The sequence below is a fragment of the Paracoccidioides lutzii genome (assembly GCF_000150705.2).
Source record: "Paracoccidioides lutzii Pb01 unplaced genomic scaffold supercont2.31, whole genome shotgun sequence".
In the NCBI taxonomy this organism is placed as follows: domain Eukaryota; kingdom Fungi; phylum Ascomycota; class Eurotiomycetes; order Onygenales; family Ajellomycetaceae; genus Paracoccidioides; species Paracoccidioides lutzii.
This window is the reverse complement of record NW_015440977.1, coordinates 234,639-254,340: the sequence shown is the minus strand read 5'-3', so window position 1 is coordinate 254,340 and position 19,702 is coordinate 234,639. Positions and strand designations below refer to the sequence as shown.

The window sequence follows — 19,702 nt, the reverse complement described above, 5'->3', positions numbered from 1 at the left end:
AATAAATAAATAAATAAAAATAAATCAAATCTTCGCCCAATCCATCTTCGCCAACCTCTCATAATACTCCCTCTCACTCAACGTATTCTTCACACTCTCCCTCCCCAAAACAGCCTTTTCCCACTTCCTCCACCGCGCCCAAACCCCCTCATCCTCTTCCCCCTTCCCTTCGGCCGGAATCCCAAGCCCACCCTCCTTGAACTTCTCCGCCTTCCAAAACCTCACCGCCCACGGCGCCAGCGCAATATCCGTCAACCCTATCTCCCCACCAAAGAAATAAGGTCCCTCGCCATGCATCGCCCGCGTGAATTCCTTAAGCGCCTTCAAAAACTCCCCGCGCGCCGCATGGAGGTCGTCTGTCGACTTGGCCAGTTGTAACTTGCGATAGTTGGGGGTGATGCGGCTGTCGACGAAGTTGATCCAGATGCGGGCGCGGGCGCGCTCGTAGGGGTCCTGGGGAAGCAGGTGTGGGGTGTTTTCTGGGAAGGCTTCTTCGAGGTATTCGTCTATGATGTTTGATTCGTAGAGGGGTTTGGAGGGTTTGTTGTTTGGTTGGGGGGCGATAAGGGTTGGGACGAGGCCCTTTGGGTTCAGGGCGAGGAAGAAGGGGGATTTGTCATAGGGGTTTATTTCGATGTATTGGTATGGGATCTTTTTTTCTTCGAGGGTGATCCAGGTGCGTTGGACTGTAGGTTTTTTTTTTTTAAAAAAAAAAAAAAAAAACATAGGATGACTCAATGGTTAGAGGTTTTTTTTTTTGAGGGGGGTGGGGGTGAACGGTGTTGATATATTATGTTTGTTGGTGGAAGGGGGTTTGATCATACCGTATCTAAAAATTGGTTAGTATGTAGGTATGATTATTGAAGGTGAAGAGATGATCAACATACGGGCAAAACCAGCCAGCATAGAGTTTCAAGGGAAGCTCCGCTGCGTGTTTGTCTACCAGGGCCTTCGCGGCACCTGTTGCAACTGGATAACGGGACATGGCGTCTGGTTTCGAATATAAGGGTTAATTTATATAGTTGATAGAATGGTTGAACCAGAAATAGTGTTCTGAGATGGAATATGAAGAAGACCCAACAAATCGAACGAAGAATACCGTGGGTATACATAGAGTTAATACCTCAGAAGTGAGCAATGGCAACACCTTGACTTGGTATGATATCATGCACTTGTGGAGAACAGCGGAGGGGCGTGAAACGAGGGGGAGAGTCTCTGTTGGTGGCAGAGGTGCATTAATACTTCAAGAAGGGTTTTGCTCGTATTCGAGAGATGAATTTGAAATCACGGAATCGACCTCCCGTGTCCTCATAGCCATATTTGCTTGCCATTACGCACTACCGTCTGCTCCGGGGTGTATAAAGTTGGATGTTTGCCGTTGGTCCGCGACTCGGCTGTTGACAAGTATAGCCGGACTTGATTTGTACGGAGAAATGGGGGAAAAGAAGATCAACGAACTGCCAGTGAGAGAGCGTCACTAATGAACCAACACTGTCAACAACTGTGGTATCATTCAACATGTCAGTTAACAAGCAAAATCCGACTGAAAGTGTAGCTGGTTAATGGTTACACTGCGATCTTTTAACAATAGTTACTCCGACAGAATCAAGATATTTGGCCATTAGTTAATAGATAAAATCGTTGGAGGCGTTTCGCAAGGCCACTGCGCAAGGGGCAGAACTTTCTTAACTTCGTGGATGTTGCCTCCATAGATTTGAAAACTCTCGATTTAAGAAAGGGTAACAGTCTGCCGCTCAGTCACGAAGAATGTGAAGGTTGAGAACGGCAAAGCTCTAGGATTACATATTGTATCCTAGGCAGGGATGAAGCCAGTTAAGAGTCACCCCTGCATCTGCACACATCACCACGTCCTAAGGTATCTCCGCTGCCAGGCTCCAACTTAACCCTCTGCAGGGTGATATGCAAATCCCCTTACACAGACATTACTTTTGTTAACATGGCAGTGCCTTGCCAGAATCATCTCGCAAATGCCGTCATATCCCTGTCAACTGTCCATCAAATCTAGCAAGGAAGTAGATTGTTAGAGGAACAGAGAAGGTCTTAGTTACATAGAAACATCAGTAAGAAACATAAAAAGAATGAAAACAATATATATCTTCTGGAAAAGGCTTTGTGGAGATATGTACTTGATCTCCGATTGTTCCTCTAGAAAAAAAAAAAAATCTTTTAAGCCGACAGATGTAATATCTTATCTCCCCCTTTCTGGGATATTTACAAGTCCTCAAATCAAGGGGTTCTGTGAACAAGAGAACTGACCTCAACTTGTTTCAGCTGATGTTGTTATTGCCCTGGAGACCAGCCAGTTCACTTCTATGTCTTCAAAACTTCATCCTTCTTTTCACCTTCTTTTCACAAACACTTTTACAGTTCATCATGATACTGTTGAAAATTCACCACAACTCTCTTGACAATTTTTCAAGAAGGTCGACCCTCCACCCCATGGTCAAGATGTTCAAATGCAAGGGCTGCGGGCATGAGATGCAATTCCAGCAGAACTACTTGCATCACACTCAGACTGGGCAAACGCTGCAGTTTATCCACTGCTCGTTCACGTTTGACAGCTTGTGCAAGCTAAGAAGCCATCGACAAAGCATTCATCCGAAGTATGACCAATCTTAGGAAATAAATATGGACTGTAGCATAAGAGATAGGACGTCACTGATAGATTATTATGATTATGAGCAGAGAGTTCGATGAAAGCCGTAAAATGATACAGAATCCTGAGGTTGTTGCAAAAATGTACAATCACAAGAACACCTCTGGAGACATTAGTGGTGGATCTACGGCAAAGACCATGGGAAGCATAAACTCTTCTCCACGTTCTTCTGGAGCTGTTTCCATCCTAGCAGCCAGGACGGGAGAGAGGGAGACCCGAGAACAAAAGCCTGTGATTGGGTTTGGACAATGGCGTTCGCTGCAGAGAAGCAAGCCCAGAACCCCAGTTGGGAAAAATGATCAATCTCCCGTATCTGAACCGAATGGTATGGGAAGGGAGATTTGATAGATGTCAGCATCCCGGATGAGGACACATGCAACATAGCTAGCGCCGTCAAAGTCATCACGGACAACGTAAAAATCAGTCTCAACCAAGGGAGGGGGAGACGGAGGTCAATAAAATGACAGAGCAATCCGTTTCAGCAGATACGACTCTTATGGACTCTGACCATGCCAAGATAACTGTACACAACATTGGAAAAGCAATTACCCCATCCAATGGGCAGCGAACCGCGGAATCTAGCCATCGAGGTGGAATGGAAGCAGTTGAGACCATCAGTGCCAGGGCGTCACATGGCTCAGGGGTTTCCGGCGAATATTATGATTCCCAACTAGAAAATGCCGCCCTGGCGAAAAAGAACCACCATACAACACCGGTGGAAGGCTCTGAAGTTGCAAAGGCCATAGAACCTACGCACACCTATAAGACATTCGCCAAAATGCAACCAGAACCTACCGGAGTAGGAAGCGCCTGCTACGGTTGCGGTGACACATTTAACTCGGTAGTTAGTCTCCAACTCCATCAGATGGCAAACGAGCATAACTGCTGCAAATTGTGCTTCAGTTTCTTTAGCGATGACTCCCTTTTCAAATTCCATATTCAGAAGATGCACACATTTAAATGTTAGCATGCCATCTGACTTTCAAGAGCCAGGAATAGAGGATGAAGCACCAGCGGGAGACGGGACATGCACATTGCAAGGACTGCAGCGGCTACTTCTTGGACCAGGAGAGCGTAAGTAAACACCACAAGATCCACAATCGCACCAAGTTCTCATGCCCCCTTTGCAGCAGCGTATTCAAAACAAAGATGGGTCGGAACGCACACCAAAGAGACGTAGGACATGCATATTGCAAATTGTGCATCTGTTACTTCTTGGATCGGGAAAGTTTTGGGAAGCACATTGATTGTCACCGGAGTACCAACCGACTCGTGTGTCCCTCGTGCAAACTTGCATTTCAAACGGAAAAAGCCCGCACTGCTTATCAAAAAGCAGTCAAGCACGGCAAGTTTCCCCATTGCGGAGAAGAATTCACGGATGTTGCGAGCGCGACTAAACATGCGGCAATCAACCACACCTACCAACGCCTTCTGGGAGGCTGCAACTTTGCTTTTCCGACATTGGATCATCTACTGGGCCATCAGAGGAAAAACCATCAGCATTGCAAACCTTGCGATCGTTGGTTCGGGGACAAAGCAGCGCTGGAGTCTCATGAGAAAAACGCCAACCGACACAAGCAGCCAGCTTAAAGAATGGCATTGGGTGCAGATTGGAGATTGGGATAAAGAGATCAGGCATCACAAGATGACATAATAGTGAATTGGATTACGAGATGTCTCTCTGATATATGTTAAGTCTTCTTCAAATAAAACGTGAGATTGCGCCAGAGAGTTGGATGGGTTTGATGAAATGGTTGTCAACAGTCGAGGATGATAGGAGCCTATCAATAACTTGGGGAGCATATATAAAAGCAGTTGAGTGTAACTACTCCGTAAGGACAGGAAAAGGGATTTTAGTCCTTCAGTAATACAGACATCCCACGAATGCTATCCATGGATTGTTCATGAGTGAGCATCGTCGTAGGAAATTAACAACTTGATGGACGTTTGATAGGGTGTAAATAGCAGGGCCCGGAGAAATGGTTGATCCGGGAGCAGCATCGCGGAACCTTTTGTTCAGCAGGATGAGATACATATATATATACATTTATATCCGTGAATTTGATTCCCACAACAATATAAAATTTAAAAAAAATGGCGCCTGCTAGGAGTGATTCCGCGCGCCAGGATGTGAATAATAGTGTCCATCCACCTATTGCGTCTCTTCCTGGGCCCCATCCTTCCTATATCCAGGTCGCGAAGCCCTATGTCTTCGAGCGGACTGTTCATGAATGTATAGCCGCCACTGGTGTCGACCAGCTAAGAGAAGACAGCATTCGACTCCAGGGTATCACTTGGATCGACAACGTCCGGAAGGCTCTCCATTTGTATGCAAACTTTCTTGTGCATCTGATTTAGTTTTGTCTTTCATCCTTTATATCTTGTTCGAGGCTGATATATCCTGTCCAGACCCGTCCGTACATTCAACACTGCTGCTATTTATTATCATAAATTCCGTCTCGTGCATTCAGATAGCGAATACAACTATCTAGTATGTCTGGCTCGTTCATCTAGCTCTCTGATTTTTCCATGCTTACTTTCGGTAACAGGATGCGGCGGCGGCGGCGTTGTTCACTGCCTGCAAGATCGAGGATACACTCAAGAAATCACGAGAGATCCTCTGCTCCGCGTATAATCTCAAACTCTCACCAGCAGAACACCTGTCTGCAGATGATCCAGTAGGCCTCCCCATAAAGCGGAAGCTACGAAGTACTCCTTCTTACTAACGATGATGTATCACATGCAGCTTTTTGAATCTCATTCCCGTGGAATAATTGGACTGGAGCGGCTAATGCTCGAATCATCAGGATTTGACTTCCGAAACCGCCATCCTCAGAAGTCACTAATAAAATTGATAAAGCACTTTAATTTTGACAAGGACTCGAAAACGTCCGCAGTCTCCTATGGCATGAGCCTCGATTTGTACCGGACTTTTGCTCCCCTCAAGCAGACGTCAGCAACCATGGCCTTTGCCTGCCTTGAACTAGCAGGTCGACTTCTCAACGACCGTCATGAACGCGTGGAGTCAGGAAGGGTATATAGACTCTGGCTGACATCCCGCGAAGAAATAATGGGTACGTCTTTCGATGGAAACATATTGATCTTGAATTTTCCTGGAGAAAACATTTACAATGTCGTCCCAAATGCTAAACCCAATCTCACAGAGACAATGCTCGACTTGCTCGAACTCTACACCCACAACCGAAGTTCAACTTCCATCGGCCCCGATTTCCCCCTCGATCTATTCCTCAACATCCGCATCCCCCTCAACCAAGAAGTCGACTCCAAAAAGCTACCCCGCTTCACATATTGGGACTCGGACAAGTCCGGTACCAACGGGGCTAAAGCACCAAACGGGTTGAAAAACAATGGCGATGGGCACAAAAATGGACGCCTGCCCAACCCGCTAACTCCAACGGCCGCCCATGAAGCACAAGGAAGAGCCGGGGATAGGGCTCGTGAGGGCACCGTCCGGTTCATGCTTTATCCTGAACAGGCCAGAGTGGAGCGAGAGACTGTGGCGGAATATTTCAAGGTGGAGATGGAGGAGTATGAGGTGGATGAATAGGCTTGCCAGGTTTCTTTCGGAACCCAGGCACACGGCACACAAAAACTCTCTGCACAATACTTTTACGAGGGCAGCATGTGGCATGCTCAGCAACTCGCAAGTGCAGCCATCTGTCGTCGGAGCACTGAGCCTGGACGTCTGAGGACCGCAGTTATTTCCACCCAAGAAATAACCACTGACACGGGGGTAGAGATATTACTCGTGGCAGGGATATCCTGGATGTCTTTGCTTGCTTCTTCCTAAGAGCGTTTCTGTATAAATGAGGAACCTCATCTTCGAACCGTCCATGTGATCCAGCTACCTATGCTACCTATATATGATCACGGACTCAAAAACACCAAAATTATCCCCTTCCACTAACCACCAGCAGCGCACCGGCAGTGCACGCTATTCACCATTCCCACAACCTACTCTGTAAAATAACAAACTGTCAGGGGAATCCTTCCTACCTATCACTATCCATTGGACAAAAAGAAAACAGGTACACCGACTCTACCCGCTTCAGGAAACCTTTTGGTCTATCGCATAGCCATACCACTCATAAACACATAAGCATTCTGTTTTATTGTTATTGTTGTTCCATCCTAGACCTACAAGAACCCCACATGAATTTGCCTACTCGTCCATCCCATCCCGCAGCTACCACCACTCCGTATGTCCCCTCCATACATCTCCTATACTCCTTTTGCAGCTCCTACCTCTCCAATCTCAAAACGCCACGGGCATTTTTAGCATCGAACGTCCTTCACCAGTACGATCTAGCCCTCTTCACCGGCATCTAACACGGCTCTTTTCGGGTTCGATAAGACGATATAAGACAAATGATGGCAGATAACTATGGGAAGGGATTAGGGCTTTGTCTTTAACTATATACTTATTTCACAGCACAATGTATATATTTCCTCCATGCATAGAGAGCGGGTGAATATATGATGATATTCATCATTAACAAAATTGAAATTAAATGTCAAGAATACATGACATATCTGTTATTATTTCAATTACACATGCATTGAAGTGCATGATTACATGACATTTCATTTCTGCAATTGTTGAGATACACTTCAAAGGCAACGCTCAATTAATTGTTCTTAATAACTTGACAATAGATATTTTTATCATAATATTTGTATACTTCTCACCTCTTCAGATTAAGATATATCTATGTATATATAAATATAGCACAGGTTCTCTACCCTCTTTTTCACTTCTGAGCACAAGTAAATGATATGTGTCATAAATATGTAGTCATAACAAAATTAAAAATTAACTTGAAAAAGAAAAGCAGATTTCAGACAAGACAAAAAGTGTTAAAAACCGAAAAAGGTGTCAAGATATAGAATGTCAGCTGCATTTTCTCTCACTCTCACATTGACTTTGAAAGTTAACTATATATTATTAAAATGAATCTGTACACAAACATAAACACATTTGAAAACGTACAAGAAAAAGAAATTAATAAGTAAAGCCATAATATGGGCACATTGGGCATCAAGGAAACATGAATATGCTTGTGGACTTGGAGAGCAGGGACAAAAGGGGTAACTAATGCATAGACAAGGGTAAGGTAGATATGCAAGCAATAGTTACGAGTAATACCTAACTACCGAGGCAGGGGGTGAGGGGTGGGTTCCATCAGTTAACTGCTCCCACCCAAACTCCACACCCCCACACCCGGGGACCAAAAGAAAAGTTCAACCCATCCTGAACAAACACCCAGGAAGGGCACAGGAAGTGGAAAGGTAACAAAATAAGTGGAAAATATTCCATTTGAATTTTTAGTTTTAAGGGCAGATATCCTAAGAAAAGTATTAAAGCAGGGGGTTTTGGTCTGGTTAGGCTTGGGTCATCACCAGGAGAAAGAGAATAGAATGCAAGAAAAGGAAACAGAATGGCTGGCGGAAGAAGAAAGTAGAAATAGGAACGAATGCAAATTCGATACAGTCACAGGGACTCGCAAGGCCAGAAGATCCAAAACAAGGGGAAAAAATTCGTTCATGGTGGGGGACGTAGGAGGGGGGGAGAGAGAGAGAGAGGGAGGAAGGGAAAGAGATGGATGAGTAGAGCATTAGCTAAACCCTCCAGAAAGAGGAAAGGGAAATAGCGGGCTATTATGAGATGGGAAATGGGTATCCAGCAAATATGTATATGGATATAAATATTGCGAAATATTACTATCGGCTTACGCGAAAATCGGGACTTAGGCATTCAAGCATCTAGAACGGGTGAAGGTGACACTGCGTCAGCAAAGATATAGCCTCATCCAGCAGATAGAGGGTATACACTTACGGTTTCCGAAACCTCGCCCTGATTATATAAATACTTAGTCAAACCCCTAATGACCTCTAATTGCTGATCAACAGTCAAACCCGTGATAGCCGCCTCGATCACATTGCCAACACTGGCCTTGTACACAGCAATGAAACTATGATAATACATGTATGCGAAGAAACCCATGATGAACTGGCAGTCCATGCGATCAGTGATTCCGCCGTGTCCCGGGATGGATTCGCCAAAGTCCTTTACTTTGAACGTCCGCTTCAGTCCCGAGGCAAAGAAGCCGCCAAATGGCGCAATTAGGGACGCGAAGGTTGCGAATACGAAGATATGGATTTGCATTGGGGCAAAGTAGACGGTTCGTGGAGGTGCGTGGGTCCAGGGGGCCCAAGAGAGTATTTGGTATGGGTGCGGCGTGAAGACTGGGTTTGGCGTGCATTCCAGGCCGGTTAGGACGTTGGATCCCAGGTCATTGACGGGACAGATGAAGTATTTATACTTCATAAGGATGTTTGTCATGCCGTATCCGAAGAGGATAGTGCAGATCCACGCGCCGACGAAGCCCTCGACGGTCTTTTTGGGCGAGAGTTTGATGAGTTGTGTGCGGCCGAATGTGATGCCGCAGATATAGGCGAAGATATCATTTGTAATGACGAGGGAGACAGGGAGGAAAAACCAAATCATGCCTTCGAAGATGTTGTTCATGATGAAATGGGCCTGGACGACGATGAGGTAGAGAGCCATGTGCGTCCAGGCAAACTGGGTGAACTGGAATCTATAATGCCCCTTCTGAAGCGATCCGACAAAGAAAACAAACCCTGAGCCAAAACAGAATAGATTAGCAAGGGATTCTGCACGCTCCCGACCATTTCCGCTGCCATTGGTATAAAAAAACGGTGAATTGAACGAACCCATAACGTAGAGCATGAAGCTGATGAAGCGATGGTGCGTAGCCAGCGGCAGTAGCACCCTGTCGACCAGGAGGATGTGCTTGAAATAGTAGATAACGCTCTCACCATAGAGGAAATACATCGTTGTTGCGAGGAAATACCAGTTGAGGGCCTTTGTGAATTTGAGATTCTTCGCCTTGCTGGGCACGTTTGCGATGGCAATGACCTCCTTGAACGAGATGATCTGCACGACCGTGATGATTGCGATTATGTAGATGTGGCCGGAGAATATGGCGATGAAGAAGCCAGCGATCATGACAAACGTCCATATTGTCCTGGTTATGAAGGTCTGTTTCTTCTTCTCATAGTCGGATGGGGGAGCAGCGTCGGATTTCTGCCGCGAAAAAATATCGAAAGGCTGTCAGCACATCACTCATATCACATAGCAGCGAACATGAACCATAATGAACGTGGTATGCCGGCTCTCTGAGTATACACACCTCCTCTGGCACGACCTCAACAGCTTTGGAGCCGGAGACGCCATTGTTGCTGGGGCTGGAGGGTTCTGATATGTCGCTGAGATCGGAGCTCTGTCGGGGGTCTGTGGATGCGGGCCGATGTTGGAACCGGACATTTCTTCGCAATCTGCCCATCCTGCAAACGGATGGGTATAAAACGAGGCGTCTAGAAATCCCTAGACGGCCTTCGTATCTTGGAGGGAGGTGGGCGAAAGGAGGGGGTATATATTTATAAGGTGAGGAGGGATAGTGATGTTTTGTTGGGTTAGAACTCGCTCAGCTGTTATTACTGAGTGGATGGAGTAAAACCAACCCAAAAGGACCAAGCAGCGGACACACGACGTCGAATATGGGATATTTATTTGGAGCTGACAACCAGAGGACTTATTTATTGCTTTTATTTTTTTTTATTTTTATTTTTATTTTTCTAATGATATGAGATCATTGTGCTATGTCTCTAGAGTATATTTAATCACAGCTGTAATATCTCAATGAAAAAACCAAATACCTTGTTTTCTGCGCTGCTGTGTTGGAGAGTTAAACATCCTCAACTAGTTAGCTAGATAATTTTCCGTCAAATTAAACCCTCAGCCTTTTTGACTTTGTTAACTGTCAAACATCTGATTCTACCAGCAATCGGCTGAAATAACTCAACCTGCAACTCCTGCAAGCCACAGACTCCCCAAGGCGGATATACAGCTACAGCTGTCCCTAAACGCAAGGTTGCCAAGGAGTCGCCGTTCGCCGATCTTTGACTCGGCTCTCCCGCAACTTGCAATCTACCACATTTTTACTTTTAAAGAATAAAGACAAAGAAGAAGAAATAGGCTGCGTTAAAGAATAAAATGCGCGCGCAGATAATAATATCGCGACAGTATTGAGCCTGCTACACCCTCTGTACGGAGAACTCAAGGAGACAGCGGCTGAGCTCCTCCCATCGCGTGCGGGCTAGCTACCCCGCAGAATCCAACAGCTCGATGGCATGGACGACGACAACTTCGATGACAGCTTTTCTGACGATGGAATCGATGAACTACCCCTAGATACCCTCCTAGCTCTCGAGCAGAATGCCTACCAGGCTAACCAGCAGCAACGTCCAGACTCAAGAAACGACAGCGACAATCCCCAGCCAAAACCGAGGAACCCCAACTTCGTTTCTCTGGCGCGCAAATCCAGCTCTCTCTCTGCAAGCCGCAATTCAAGCCGTGGGTCTTTCCTGCAAGACCCTTCGCGGCTCCTGCGCCAGCCATTGAGCTTTGGAGATGAGGATTTCCAAGATCTGGATGCTGGCGTCCTTGACGACGGATATGACCCTGCGCCCGTCGAATTGCAAAATACCGTGTCTGAACTAGGCAGATCACACGGCAGACTACATGCGGAGACGCAACAGGTTGGATTTAGGTCGTACCAACGCGCAAGAGACATTGTGAATGGAAAATGGCGCGCTCTAGGCCGTGGGGTTACTCCTCGTGGCAAATGCCCACCGCGAGGTGTCGCAGGGTTCTGTGGTTATGGGCGGGATGGAGGATAATAATAATAATAATAATAATACAAATGATATGCAAGGAGGGAATGCCGAAGTGGGTCCGCGCCTAGAGGTGTTGGCGGAAATTGAAGCGATGAGGGAGCAGATTGAACAGGTACGGTCATTTTCGTAGCTGCTGTAGCGATGACATCAACCCATTTCTGACGCAGAAAACAGTTATCTCGAGATCGTGAAAGAATCGTACAAGAATTGGCTGCTGCAAATTCAATGATTGAGGCTAAAGCAGGAGAGGCTGCAATAATTCGCGCCAACCAGGCGAAGGCAGCAGAGGCCCATAGCCGCCAGCTGAGCGCATTCCGAAAGCAGATGGCGGATGAACTGAAGAAGTACCAAGCTGAGATCCATTCTATGACCGTACACACCAAGTTACTGGACACTAAAAATGCGTTTTTGGAACAAGACCTGAAGAACGAGACACAAAAGCTGAATGAGCTGCGGAGAGCCAAAGCCAAACTCGAAGAGAACCCTCCACTCACACCGAGAAAGCCCAAGGCGCTACCCCATAGGGACGGATTTGACGATGATGAAATTATACCATCCCCTACCAAGTCTGGTGGTAGGGGATCAAAACGAGGCACTCCTTCAGTGGCTGGTGGTCGAAAACGTAAAGCTATCGATGGTTCTCCCGTCAAAGCTCCGACCTTGGAATTGAGCCAGACCTTTGACACCGTCACGGAAGGCCCTGACGAAAAGACAGAACCTATGGCTATTGACCCAGCACCACGAAAGACCGAAATAGAAGACCGTAATATGCGATTTATGCGAAAAATTCTCAACCATAAGACCCATCCGAACAAAAGTCGAGACTTGGAGGTTTTCACCACAATCTCCTTTCCGTCTGAACCAGGGAAGATGCTTTCATCCTTCATTCTCACAGCCACAACTGAAAATTCCTCGGAAAATTACGCTATCGAATATGCAAAGGTTATAATTTCACTCTGGTCCCGAGCAATAAAGGAAACATTCTATGTTCCAATAGATATGTTCATGGGCATCATCAAATTCATCATCAACCTGGATCCTTCAAACATTGTCCCGCAGCTACTAGACGATCTTATCCCCGTGCTGCAGAACACCGCCTACGTCAACGGAGTCGCCAGGTTCCGCAACTCCCCTGTCTCCCACCTAAATCTCGGGCAGGTCAAGCATACCCCTCAAAACGAGCTGCACCACGAAGTAAGCTCCACTGAAGCCATCAACCTCCTCTACCTCACCGCCAGCAGCTGCCAATACGACTCCGACGCCCTCCGCAAATTCTGGCAAATCATGTCCTACGACTTCATCCTCATAATGCTAAACTCCAGCCAACTAGTTGACGACATAATCATAACCCTCAGCCTCCTCCCCTACAGCATCCTCCCCACAACATTCGGCCCCCTTCTCCGCGATCCAACTCTTCAAGTGCAAAACGAAAACTACATAATCGACCGCGTCGCCAACCTCCTCAGCGAACGCCCCAACACCGACGAGGGCAAGGAGCCCTACACTCCACACCAAATCTCCACCCTCCGCCTCGAAGCCATGTCCTTCCTAACAACCATAGCCTTCTCCTCCCCACACCCATCGCCCTCCCAAAACCGTGCCGGCCGCCTCATAGCCCTGCACCCGACCGCCCTCGCCCGCATCCTCCGCACAATCCACGACGAGCTGGACGCGCTCTACTCCAACCCGCCTGAACGCGAGCTGCATGTTGCACTCGTCAATGGCCTGACGCGACTGGCGTATGGGATCATGCGCACGTTTCGGGACGAGGTGAATCTTGCGGCGAAGCTGCGTGTTGTACCCGGTGCGGTGCAGAAGCATCTTGTTGCACTGACGCGGTTGGCATTTTGTGAAGGGCTGTTGCTTGAGGCTGGGATTGAGGATGATACGGTTGAAATGGCGCATGAGATGCTTGAGGAGTCCGTGAATCCGCAGGAGGCGGAGGCGTTGTTGGAGGCCTTCCGGGTGAAGGGTTCGAAGTAGTCTGGTCTCTCTCTCTCTCTTTTTCTTTTTTTTTTCTATTTATATGTTTATATATATATATATTTGTGTGTGTGTGTGTGTTTTGTCTGTGTTGAGCGGATTTAGCGTTTTGCGTTGACTGATTTCGTTTTCACCTACGGCGTTAAGAATTAAATATATAGTCATGAATGATGGGGTATGGATGTGTGATGAACAGCCATAATTTCATAGTTCAACCTTGTAACATTTCCATTTCTTTTTCATTTAAAGTAGAGTCTGGGTGTCTGGAGCGTGAAAAGCAGATACGGAGAATCATCGAAGTCAGGGGTTCTTCCGTTAAGCTGGAAGTGTGTATAGTGCAGTAAGCTAGTATGGCGCTAAACTTAATGATGTGTAGCCAAACTCTAACGAGGAGCTGCTGTAGCGACATTAGTCAGTAGTGCTTTACAAAATAACAAACCACCCTGACGTCACTGCTGGCGCATTGCACAGCATACATCATACCGAATATCGATTGAAACTTGTAAAATAATAAAATATTTAGGGCAATTATAACTATGTCAAAAGAAAATAATTAGGCACAGGTCCCCATTTCAGTAACCATAAGAGAAAAGAAATAAATGCCACAATGCCGCCTGTGAAGCGGACCAAGAAGTCCTCTTCCACCAAACGACATCTGCAATCCGAACCGGAGGCAATTCAGAAGTCGAAGTCAAAGAATGAATATAACAAAGTCCAAAAACATGAAGATGACACTCCTCCTCTTCCTCCTCCTCCTCCTTCTTCTTTCCCGTCCCCAGCTGCAGCTGCAATCCCCAGCCGCGGATTCGGCCAAGGCTACAACGCCATAAAATCCTTCAAGGGCCAACTATACACCGGCATGTCCATCGGCGCCTCACACACCTGGACCTACCAACCCGGCACCTGGCACGAGACAAAGCAAGAGCCCGACCTCTGGAAGATAGACTACACCGCGACCAAGCGGCGGGCGGGGAAACGGGCAGCTCCGCGCGGCAGCGGCGCCCCCGTCGGCACCGAGTATCACTGGCTCATCGTTGCGCACCAGTATGTCAAGAAGCTGGATGCGAATACGTACGAGACGCGTATGGTGGGGAGTAAGTATAAACTTGCGCATAAGGGGGTTGGGGTGGGGGGGTGGTCGGTGGGGAGCGTGAGGGAGCAGAGGGAGAGGGAAGTGGAGTTGTTGGAGGATGCGGGGAGGAGGGTTAGGGGGTTGCCGCCTGTCAGCAAGGGGGAGAGGGTTAGGGAGGAGATGAGGGAGAGGGGGCAGCAGAGGGTTGATGAGTTTTTTGGGGGTGGGAAGAAGGTGGGGTTAAAGAGGATGCGGGAGGGGCGGGAAGGGGATGGAGATGGGGATGGGGGCGGGGGCGGGGGCGGAGCGGAAGAGGTTGTGATGGGTGATGTAGATGAGGAGGGGTGAATAGGGGGTATGTGGAAGTTAAATTCGAGTGTTTGTTGATGGTCCAAAATAACCTCTGTGTAGCAAAACTATCTCTATATCAATGTATTGAATACTAAGCATTTCCAATCCCAACACGTAACTATAACCCCATACAATTCGCATAATAAGTAACCGTAGCAGGCCAATCCGAAAACAACCCCCTCACTCCCACCTGCCTCGCCAACACATCAATAACATCATAAACATCCCCCTCCCCATCCACCAGCCCGGCCACAGTCGAATAATAATACTCCCTGTCCATCCCAACCCTCTCCAGAGGTCCCGACCTCTCCAACGACCACGCAATCAAACCAAGACCTGCCTGCTCTGCCGCCTTTGCATACGTCGATGGCACTATCCGCCTCGTCCCATTCCCTCTCCCATTCCCACCACCCTTCTCATCCACCGCCAACAACGCAAAGATAGGCGGCCCCATAATCTTCACCCCCTTCTTCGCCAGCGCCGCCATCCCCTTCACGGCCTCCTCGTATCCCTCCAGCGTATCAACGCGCTCATCCAGATATATAGCCTGCCGCGCGAACGCGGGCTCCTTCGCGATCCAATAAAGGATATCATCTGGTAGGAAAGACTGGAGGAAAACGCGAGACGGATCTATGCGGGCCGCACGGTATTCATCCACGAGTTGCTGGGCGTACATTTGCTGCGTGTAATTCTTCTTGATGCCGCCAATGGTGGTCTGGAAGGGCATACGGACCTCGGGGGTTTTCAGTTCCGGGGTGAATTTGAGGCCGAGAGAGTTGACGAGGGCGACGTATTCGGCGTGGGAGCTTAGTTTGGGACAGCCCGGTGTGTAGAGGTTTGTGCGCCAGTCCGGGGTGCCGGATTGGTATTCTTGCGCTGTGGTGGCGTTGGGGTTTGAAGAGTCCATTTTACCGCAGAGGGATTTAAATTCGGAGAGGGTGAGATCGCTCGTGCAGCATTTGGCGGAGGCCTTTGTTTTGCCATCCGCTGAAGCTGGGTGGAAAGGTTTTGTGCACTTTCCTACCAGCGAGGGAATAGTCAGGATGTTAGTGGTCGTGTGCAGGTCACATTGCGAGTGGCGGCAGACGAGCTGGAGGTCCTTTGTAAAAGCGACGTCGCACTCGATGATGCCCGCGCCTTCACGGGCAGCGGCCCGCCAGGACTCGACGGTGTGTTCTGGGAACTGGAGCGGGGCGCCGCGGTGGCTGATGGAGAAGTCTGAGGGGAAATTTCGACGCTCAGAGCAGGATTGCAGCTTGGTTTTGAGGCTGCTTTGGTCCATGCGGTCAACCAGGTAGAAGGGACGGGGACCCAGTTGGATATTGGTGATGGGGCGGCACGGTCTGCCTGGAGCAGCAGCAGCTAGACCAGAGACCAGCGCCGCGACAAAAAGAGTGACTGAAGTGAGATACATAGCTGCAGCCCTGAGACACAAGAGGGGCGTCAAACAAAGCACGCAGGCACCAATTTCATCGTGGTCACAACCCCCATCAATTGGACGGGAATACGGTTGGTTTAATAGATTTCCGTGCCCCGTCCATCGGGTATTCGACTCGGAGGGTGCTGGTACGAAACCAGCCAAACATTGCGCCGGGTTGTAGCACAAGCTTTTCCCCTGCAGCCCGGATGCCACCGTGGACAAGAGGAAATGGAGCAGCAGGGGAAGACCCCCGGGGGGGGGGGGGGAATGCGGCACCTGTCACTGACACTTAAGGGAACAGGGAGCGACCAGCCGTTATTCTCGTAGTTGTTTCTGGCGGGTGCACGTGTCGACGCATGTAGAAGGGGGAGGCTTCATGATTGGAAGAGGAGCAGCCCCCTCCCCACCGTGAGGTGAGACCAGAATCGGGCTTGTCCTCATAGCGTATGAAACGCTGCGGAGAGAAGCCGGGTAATATGAAATGGAACCGGAGTACTTTGCATAGACTTCCGAGAGGCTTGCAATACATTTCGGCCAGACAAGGCGTGGTGAATATGACAAATTCAGAGAGGATTTCCAATACAGCAGCAGTCGTTTTTGAAAATATGCCCGATCGGGAAGAGATGAGGTTACAATCACATCACGTGATACCAAGAGAGCCACAAAACGCTCGGAACACTTCACCACACCAACACAATTGTAGGATAACTACACAGCTCTCCCAGGCTGTTGACACACAGCGAGGAATTCTAGGGTGCTTGTGAGGTGGACGGACGCAGCACATCGAGCCACCCCAAGAGATTTGATCATAGAGAGGAAAAAGGGCTACAGAATCACTTCTCCGTTACCATGGTTTTCAAAAAGGTTGAAGAATCCCTTCTCCGTTACCACGCACAAGGCGCAGTTGGACGATGAAAAGATGAGAGACCCGAGAGATATATAGGAAATATATCCCAGAGGAGCCAAAGAATATGCCTGTCAAAACCCCGAAAGATGTTGAGTGGCCAGGCTCGCCACGATGTGCAATGTAGGAGCCCCTCCACGGCAGACCGCCTTCTTGATCGCGGTTGCCCAAACAAGGTAAGTATGAAGAAGAAAAGAGAAAAAAAAAGAGAATCAAAAAGAAGGGGGGCCCAGGGCGGTATTTATACGGTGCGCCAGACGACGCTAGGGACGCTAACAACGGCGCTAGCCTAAGCGAGTCTGCAGCGAGGGCGGTGATTGGCTGAAGATCTCCTGAAACGAAATGATCGTGATTAGGTAAGGATATGATAATTCGGCTGCGGAAGAATGTTGTTGCTAACTAATAAGCCGCGGCGTGGTTTTTGTAGTTTCTCCGCTAAAGTCCGATACCACGTGACTCCGATCCTGGCAGGAATTTGAAGCGCAAAAGGTGGAAGATTCCAACCCCCCCCCCTCCCCCCGACAGCGAACCAAACATTGATCTACACCGCACGAGATAGAACACGGAGAGACATCCCTGCTTGAGCGAGGAGATAGGGCGAGATTGAGAGAGAGAGAGAGAGAGAGAGAGAGAGAGAGATCTCCCATGGTCTGCCCTCTCCAACACGCCAATTGCTTTTGACCTGGACTGGATATCATTGGCTTTCCGCAACCATGAGGACCAATCCATGGAAGCTCATGAGAGCTGGGAGGAGGCCGGCGGTCAGTGCTTTATTTTAATACTCGCGATTCATATTATGTATATGTCTATGGACGCATGGGCATACTATAAGCTAACCCGCTCCTCTATAGAGACTCCTCCAATCATGGAACAAAGTCAACCTCTACAATCTCAAACACGCAACTCTCCCCGTAACCTCCTCGAAAAACTTCTTCCAGCAGAAATGGCTCGCCAAATCCCTGGCCCGCACATACCACGGCGAGCAAGTCCGTGAGTCGCAATGGGAGAAAATGTTCTGCCGCCGTCTGCGCTCGGTCGTCCCTATGGATGTCAATTACCTGGCTCGAAACGACGGTTCTGCTGAGTCTGCTGGGCGAGGTTCAGGTGTTCAGGAGGCTGGTCCGCGCAAGGCACCGCTTACACCATACATGCAGATGGCGTTTGCGCCTCTGGAGAGGCGGCTGGATGTTGCTATCTTTCGTGCCATGTTTGCCAGCAGTACGAGGCAGGCGAGGCAGTTCGTTTTACACGGCTCTGTTACGGTCAATGGGAAGAAGGTACGGCTTGTTCCTTGTCGACAGATTTTTATCATCAGCTCTCTCATTAAGGAAAAAAATAACTGAACCAAGCCATGTGCAGATGAAACACCCGGGATACCTTTTGAACCCTGGTGACCTTTTCCAAGTGGATCCAGAACGAGTGATGTTTGCTACGGGTGCACCCAAGGATCCTCAACAACGCCGCAGTGGCCGTAGACGGCGCAACCGGAAACCCGCACAGACTCAATCGGAACAGCCTGCTGAAGCAGAAGGCTCTGAAGAGACCAAGGCGGCTGAGGAAACATCTGCCTCTGCAGAAGGAGCTGAAGGACAGACAGAAAACGCAGAAAACGCAGAAAACGCAGAAAATGCAGAGAAATCCAGCCAAGATACCGAACACAAGGAACTATCCCCCGAAGAAGCGCGGACTATACTGACCCGGCTCCTCGCCCAAGCCAAAGATATCATGAACAACAAGGACCTCTCCGCACCCTCCCAAAGACTCAACCTCAATAACTTCCGCAAGGGCGTCCGCAAGGCCCTCTCCAGCACCGTTTCCAGCACCAACATCGTCGAAGACTTCGAAGCCCAATTCCTCCAACTAAAAGCCCTGGCAGAAAAATCCACTTCCCCCTCCTCCTCGTCCCCCCCAGAATCATCAGAACCCCAGTCCCAACCATCTCCTTCCAAACTCCCCGAATCCGTCCTCCCCACACCTCCTTCCTCCCACAACAAAACAACCCCCACCTTCTCCCCTTCAACACCCCAAGACCCAATCCTAACCGCCGCCCTCCGCCAAGCCCTCCAAACCTCCTCCTCCTCCTCCTCCTCCACCACCACTACCATCAACCAACCAACATCCACTACCCACCCCCACATCTCCCCCGAAGACCTCACCATCCTCCGCCAGGCCCTGTCCCAGCTCCACGAGAACCCCATAGACACTCTGAAGCCGTACGCCACCCCCTGGCGGCCGCGCGACTACATGAGCGCCTTCGCGTTCATCCCGCGCTATCTGGAGGTTAACCAGAACATTTGTGCGGCGGTGTATTTGAGGCATCCTGTAGCGAAGCCGGGGAGGTCGGAGGTGCCGTCGCCGTATCCGGATGCGGTTAATGGGGCGGCATTTGCGTGGTATTTGAGGAGGCGGTAAGGGAGGTGTGTATGGTAGGGAGGTAGGGTGGTGGGAAGGGTATGGTAGGGGAGGGGATGTGATTGTGGCTATGGGTGTATATGGGTACAGGAAGAGAAATGG

General features: G+C 48.9%; 11 protein-coding genes across 11 annotated transcripts; 8 read left to right on the top strand and 3 right to left on the bottom strand.

Moving 5' to 3' along the window:
• Window positions 1-24: 24 nt before the first annotated feature.
• On the bottom strand, window positions 25-985 carry PAAG_08303 (glutathione S-transferase 103-1A; the record flags this gene model as incomplete). The annotated part of the gene is made up of 3 exons (XM_002789820.2): window positions 25-686; window positions 825-829; window positions 888-985. 3 exons carry the CDS (start codon window positions 983-985, stop codon window positions 25-27), a joined length of 765 nt encoding a protein of 254 aa, XP_002789866.1.
• A 1,475-nt stretch (window positions 986-2,460) lies between these two features.
• On the top strand, window positions 2,461-3,022 carry PAAG_12537 (hypothetical protein; the record flags this gene model as incomplete). The annotated part of the gene is made up of 2 exons (XM_002789819.2): window positions 2,461-2,624; window positions 2,707-3,022. 2 exons carry the CDS (start codon window positions 2,461-2,463, stop codon window positions 3,020-3,022), a joined length of 480 nt encoding a protein of 159 aa, XP_002789865.2.
• Window positions 3,023-3,137: 115 nt separating this feature from the next.
• Window positions 3,138-3,644, top strand: PAAG_12536 (hypothetical protein; the record flags this gene model as incomplete). The annotated part of the gene is made up of 1 exon (XM_015848015.1): window positions 3,138-3,644. One exon carries the CDS (start codon window positions 3,138-3,140, stop codon window positions 3,642-3,644), a length of 507 nt encoding a protein of 168 aa, XP_015702386.1.
• A 216-nt stretch (window positions 3,645-3,860) lies between these two features.
• PAAG_12535 (hypothetical protein) lies at window positions 3,861-4,331 on the top strand (the record flags this gene model as incomplete). Its single annotated transcript, XM_015848014.1, has 1 exon — window positions 3,861-4,331. The coding sequence occupies one exon, from the start codon at window positions 3,861-3,863 to the stop codon at window positions 4,329-4,331; it is 471 nt and encodes a 156-aa protein (XP_015702385.1).
• A 440-nt stretch (window positions 4,332-4,771) lies between these two features.
• On the top strand, window positions 4,772-6,245 carry PAAG_08301 (C-type cyclin; the record flags this gene model as incomplete). The annotated part of the gene is made up of 5 exons (XM_002789818.1): window positions 4,772-5,004; window positions 5,087-5,168; window positions 5,227-5,355; window positions 5,424-5,751; window positions 5,842-6,245. 5 exons carry the CDS (start codon window positions 4,772-4,774, stop codon window positions 6,243-6,245), a joined length of 1,176 nt encoding a protein of 391 aa, XP_002789864.1.
• A 2,174-nt stretch (window positions 6,246-8,419) lies between these two features.
• PAAG_08300 (phosphatidate cytidylyltransferase) lies at window positions 8,420-10,065 on the bottom strand (the record flags this gene model as incomplete). Its single annotated transcript, XM_015846472.1, has 4 exons — window positions 8,420-8,461; window positions 8,535-9,340; window positions 9,434-9,806; window positions 9,913-10,065. The coding sequence occupies 4 exons, from the start codon at window positions 10,063-10,065 to the stop codon at window positions 8,420-8,422; spliced, it is 1,374 nt and encodes a 457-aa protein (XP_015701136.1).
• Window positions 10,066-10,912: 847 nt separating this feature from the next.
• On the top strand, window positions 10,913-13,441 carry PAAG_08299 (hypothetical protein; the record flags this gene model as incomplete). Its single annotated transcript, XM_015846471.1, has 3 exons — window positions 10,913-11,356; window positions 11,382-11,570; window positions 11,633-13,441. 3 exons carry the CDS (start codon window positions 10,913-10,915, stop codon window positions 13,439-13,441), a joined length of 2,442 nt encoding a protein of 813 aa, XP_015701135.1.
• A 607-nt stretch (window positions 13,442-14,048) lies between these two features.
• On the top strand, window positions 14,049-14,861 carry PAAG_08298 (hypothetical protein; the record flags this gene model as incomplete). Its single annotated transcript, XM_002789815.1, has 1 exon — window positions 14,049-14,861. The coding sequence occupies one exon, from the start codon at window positions 14,049-14,051 to the stop codon at window positions 14,859-14,861; it is 813 nt and encodes a 270-aa protein (XP_002789861.1).
• Window positions 14,862-14,982: 121 nt separating this feature from the next.
• Window positions 14,983-16,278, bottom strand: PAAG_08297 (glycerophosphoryl diester phosphodiesterase family protein; the record flags this gene model as incomplete). Its single annotated transcript, XM_002789814.1, has 1 exon — window positions 14,983-16,278. The coding sequence occupies one exon, from the start codon at window positions 16,276-16,278 to the stop codon at window positions 14,983-14,985; it is 1,296 nt and encodes a 431-aa protein (XP_002789860.1).
• Window positions 16,279-17,277: 999 nt separating this feature from the next.
• On the top strand, window positions 17,278-17,513 carry PAAG_12534 (hypothetical protein; the record flags this gene model as incomplete). Its single annotated transcript, XM_015848013.1, has 2 exons — window positions 17,278-17,364; window positions 17,397-17,513. The coding sequence occupies 2 exons, from the start codon at window positions 17,278-17,280 to the stop codon at window positions 17,511-17,513; spliced, it is 204 nt and encodes a 67-aa protein (XP_015702384.1).
• Window positions 17,514-17,901: 388 nt separating this feature from the next.
• Window positions 17,902-19,600, top strand: PAAG_12533 (hypothetical protein; the record flags this gene model as incomplete). Its single annotated transcript, XM_015848012.1, has 3 exons — window positions 17,902-17,949; window positions 18,040-18,465; window positions 18,548-19,600. 3 exons carry the CDS (start codon window positions 17,902-17,904, stop codon window positions 19,598-19,600), a joined length of 1,527 nt encoding a protein of 508 aa, XP_015702383.1.
• Between the last annotated feature and the right edge of the window lie 102 nt (window positions 19,601-19,702).